The following is a 4648-nucleotide window of genomic DNA, read 5'->3' on the forward strand; positions in this document are numbered from 1 at the left end:
ACAACATATCTAAAATATGTATAAAATATATCAAGTAACAACAACAACAACAAGAAGAAGTTAAAGTGCAGGTAAAAATACTGTGTGTAGTAGTTATTGCAGTATGTTCATGGTTCCTGCAGCAGTCTCTTCACCGCCATGGGGAAGAAGCTGTATTTGAGTCTGTCTGTTTGTTTTTGGACTAAAATCCACAAGCTTCCTACTGTACAAAAAGTTATTTAAAAGTTAATCTTAAGTTAACATGAAGCTTCATTCGTCCAAATGAGCCAAATTAGTGTTTTTAGTGCCAAATTCCCTCTTTGTTATTATACTTCCACCACAACTCAACAGGGAAAAGCTGTCTGAAAAAACACAAAGAGGGAATTTCATGCTAAAAGACTGTAAATATGGCAGATATTCAGAGTATATGACTAAGTCAGACTGCTGAAGCCTCATATAAGCTCTAGACAAACGTTTAATGCATTTTTGCACACAATGACTGTGTTGACAAACTGTGGATTTTGGCCCCATTTCTTACAGTGAAAGCACATTTAAAGGTCAATATGAACATGAGGAGTTATTATAGTGAAGAAAACCCCTTTCAATGTTTATATGGACACCTGATTGTTGGAAAAGTGTGATAATAAGTTAATTATGGGTGTGTGTGTGTGTGTGTGTGTGTGTGTGTGTGTGTGTGTGTGTGTGTGTGTGTGTGTGTGTGTGTGTGTGTGTGTGTATTTTATCCACAGAAATTCAAGAAACACATGATCATTTTCATGAATTTATTACAAAACTTTAAATAAAAAGAACAGTTTTAAATAAGTTAAAATCAATATGATAATAAATAGTCACATTTGTGCACCCTCGTTTTTTAAAGGGACATTCTAACAATTAATATATGAGCCTGTTTATTTAAAAAAGGTTACCACTACATCTGACACAGTTCAGTTTTTGTCATCCAGATCTCTTTCTTTCACATTGCTGTGTGTGCTTTTTTTTAAAGTTGGGTGAAATAAAAAAGATGGCCTTTTTTATGCAAATTAAATGAAACCCCTAATAAAGAAAAAAAACTATACAGCCCCTCTGTCATCTTCAATCCTATCATTTACATGGTGAAAAGAAATGTTATGGTTTATGTTTTCCCTTAGAGTAATAATACTGATAATGGTGGTGACAATGTTGTAGACGATGATGATGAGGAGGATGATGATGAGGAGGAACGGTGAGTTGTAGGGGTCACACTGACATCTCAGATGGTACAGACTTTATTAGTTGTGCTGATTTTACACATCTGAAAACAGACAAAAAACATCTGGATGAGAACTTGTCTTATTCTCACCACACAGTGAAATGCAAAAAACATAGTAACAATAAATGGTAACAATCACTTGTTTCATAGTGTGAAGAAATCCAAGACAATGTTATAACTTGATGAGTGATAATTGGAAAAATGTGACTGACTCATTAAGTCATGAGTGCTGGGTGCAGGGGGGCATAAGAGTGAAAAAAATGTGGAGTAGAATATTTTAGCTGAAGGTTCAGAATTTCCCCAATCGTTCATAGAAACTTTTATATGAAATGTTTTGTGGCATTATTACTATGATGTCATTTTTCTCTACTCCTATATGTCCTAATACTCACTCACACATGAACATAATTGTTTGGAGACAGCAAGAACTCACCTCTTATAGGCTAAGCAGTAAATGATCAAGGCCAGGACAATGATGATTATGGTGACCCCGAAGCCGATGGCAATTAGTTGCTCCAACTCAGGCGGGACACGAGAGGGTTCAGACTGGTTGTAGAACATACAGCGAGGCCCGGTGTAGGAGGACGTGCAGCTGCAGACCACACAGAGAAATATGTGAGTGCATTCCAGAGGTGAACACGAACCAACATGTACATGGATTTGATGCAGAGATTTTACTGTAACATGTCAATCCGATGCCTATAGGCATAAATGCATACAGTATGATAACACAATATCTTACATGCAAGAAGGTTGGTCGCTGTCTTGGGGGTACATGCATTTGCCACCATTCCCGCAGTAATTTTCATGCTCGCTTTCACAGGATCTGTGTGATCGCAAAACCCGAGGTCCCTCCATACTGCCTGCAGAGAGAAGCATGATAATCAATAATCAAGTTTTTAACACTAATAAGTGGGGCTCCATCTGTGCCAGTAATGAATCAACTGACTTAATAAATAAATTACAAGGGTGCAAAATATATAGACAAATAACAACACAAGGGGAAAGAAACTACTCTTAAAAACACAAAACACTATTTAGTCAGTTTAGACTGATTGATTAATTAAAGAAAAAATACTATATATATACATATATATATATTTAATCTTAAACAACAACCACTGAAGCAGATGGGATGGCTGTTGATAATTTGTACTTTATATGGATCAGTTGATGAGTTTGTTCCTAACTTAGCAGATGAGCAAGTGAAAGATCCTCTTGTAAATACTATCCTGAAAGATTATACGTTGTTTACATTATAATCTTGCACATAAAAGACAATAACATATATTTTGGGGATGGATTCTGTGGGCTTTGTAATTTTGACCTATATCATTGATTAAATAGCTTTCCACAGTTCACAGTAGGGAATATAAAAAATGTAAGACACTTACTGTTATCAAGCTGAGTGGTCATAGATGAATCAGACAGAGCAGGAGTTGTTGTGGTTTGGAGGTTGTCTGTTAGCACTGTAGATTGTCCTGCTGTGGCAAAAAGAACAATTGCCACTGCTGCGAAGATGGCTAAAAAACAGCAACAGGGAACAGAAGATTATCTTAAAAGGGTGTATTTTGCTTCCTTGTTGGATAAGTGTTGTGACACATACTGTTCAAGAGTCAAGATTTTCTTTTCTTTTCTAAAAACGCAACATTAAACTCTGCCAGATCTCTACAAACATATTAACAAAAGGCTACAGACCCTGCCAGTATTTCACTATAATACATGCACACAATGGTGGGATTAAATATTTGAGAAGAAAATGTCAGCATTTTAGCTTAAGTGTAATTTTCTGCATCACTTAAAACATTTCATCTTGAAGGTGTATTGCTAAAATTAAAAAAAAACTCAATGCATCTTTCTGCTAATTTAACCAACTACCAAACTTTTTAAAAAAAAAGTAAAACTTACCCTTCTCCAGGCATATCTGTCCTTGTGTAAACATCTTGTCTTCTGGCAGTGCTATGTGATGTTTTCAGCTCAACTCCCTGTACGCTGTGTGATCAACAACCGGTTTTTGGAGAGCTTTTATAGTGCCTTGAACCAATGGAAAAGTTTTGACAACGAATAAGTGAACCGAAAGACTTTTCCTTCCAAAAGCATTTCCTTCCAAAAATCCTTCTGCATCATTTCCTTTGTTTTTTTATACCGGTTCTCTGCATGCAGGGGCAAAGTATATGGGCTGATGGTGGTGGTGGAGGCACGTTATTACCCAGAGGCTCTTTAAATGTGGCTTCTTCACTGGAAGTGTCTGAACCCTCCCATGCACTTGGCTGGTGGATCGTTTCAGCTTGAATTGATAGTTTCACTCAAATGCCTGACATGTAGTGGTTTCCCCTCTCTGACAAAGACAGGTGTTGTGAAAGCCTAATTGCAACATTTTTCAAACAAGATTTCTTTGTGGTGGCTGACAGGTGTCAAGAGCATGTATAGATCCCATTCCCCTATAGTTCCTTCTGACGCATAGGTTGTGGGTGTCCAAAAGAGATTCACAGCAGCTGTTACATGGAAATCTGCTGAATGAAAATGATCATCTGAGTCATTCTCATTCGTGAATAAATATTGATAGTGTTGTTGGGGCTCTTGATTTGCAGTTTGGCGGTGTTGGTGGGTGGGAAGCCATTGAGGGGTCACATAATTGTCACTGCAGCAGTAACTTAGTGGTTGGTCAGGGTGCCTTTGCCAAACTGGGGGAACCTCCTCGTGCATGCAACAAAAGTGTGTATCAGAGAGGAGGCGATACAGTATAAACCTTAAAAAAATAAAAAGTGGATTATATACATATGATATAGACCTCAATATGCTTCAAATGAAGTGCTTGTAGGATTGCCAAAAAGCATCTAAATCTGTTTTGCTTTCAACAGTTTGCTTAGGTCTGTTGCACTGAGGAAGAAAGTAGATGAACTATGACAGTGTGCTGTGCTGTCTATGACAATGTCTTTTAGATACAATCATCAGGACACATCACCATAGTCTGAAACTTTAAAATCATACACATTTAAACACCTATTAAGTATAAGAAAATACCAACAAATGAAGTGAGAAATTGCAGTATTGGCACAGCATTGTTTTTTATTTAATTATCCATTTCCAGGTCATCTGGAATGTTCAAAAATTAACCAAAATGACTTCAGTAGAAAAAATATTAATCTAAATTTTTAAAAAGTGAACTTTGAAATAAATAACATAAATAAATAAGTGAACACATATTAACAAAGTACATATCACTTAAGTTTCCCAGCAGGTATGTAGTCTTCAGCTCATGGAGTTTTAAATAAAATTGTGTGTGTAACGAATTCATGTATGTACTGTATGTGTATGTATATATGTATATACATATACACACATATATGTATGCATATACTGTATGTACTATCTATCATTCAAGAAAATGAATGGCTTCATAATGTGTCTTTGAATATG

General features: G+C 36.3%; 1 protein-coding gene across 1 annotated transcript; it reads right to left on the minus strand.

The window, feature by feature from the left end:
• Positions 1–1215: 1215 nt before the first annotated feature.
• On the minus strand, positions 1216–3214 carry LOC128364174 (epigen-like). Its single transcript, XM_053324714.1, has 5 exons — positions 3137–3214; positions 2623–2751; positions 1971–2091; positions 1662–1820; positions 1216–1270 (listed from the first exon to the last, which is right to left on the minus strand). Exons 1-5 carry the CDS (start codon positions 3168–3170, stop codon positions 1216–1218), a joined length of 498 nt encoding a protein of 165 aa, XP_053180689.1. The 5' UTR covers positions 3171–3214.
• Positions 3215–4648: the final 1434 nt, after the last annotated feature.

The sequence above is a fragment of the Scomber japonicus genome, chromosome 9 (genome assembly GCF_027409825.1).
Source record: "Scomber japonicus isolate fScoJap1 chromosome 9, fScoJap1.pri, whole genome shotgun sequence".
NCBI lineage: Eukaryota > Metazoa > Chordata > Actinopteri > Scombriformes > Scombridae > Scomber > Scomber japonicus.

Excerpts from the sequence above, each read along its gene's own strand:
- LOC128364174 (XM_053324714.1), bottom strand. The coding sequence starts at position 3,170 with ATGTTTACACAAGGACAGATATGCCTGGAGAAGG. Across the intron at positions 2,752-3,136 it reads ACAGATATGCCTGGAGAAGG|CCATCTTCGCAGCAGTGGCA; the intron begins GTAAGTTTTACT and ends GCTGTTTTTTAG. Across the intron at positions 1,271-1,661 it reads TACTGCTTAGCCTATAAGAG|ATGTGTAAAATCAGCACAAC; the intron begins GTGAGTTCTTGC and ends GTCTGTTTTCAG.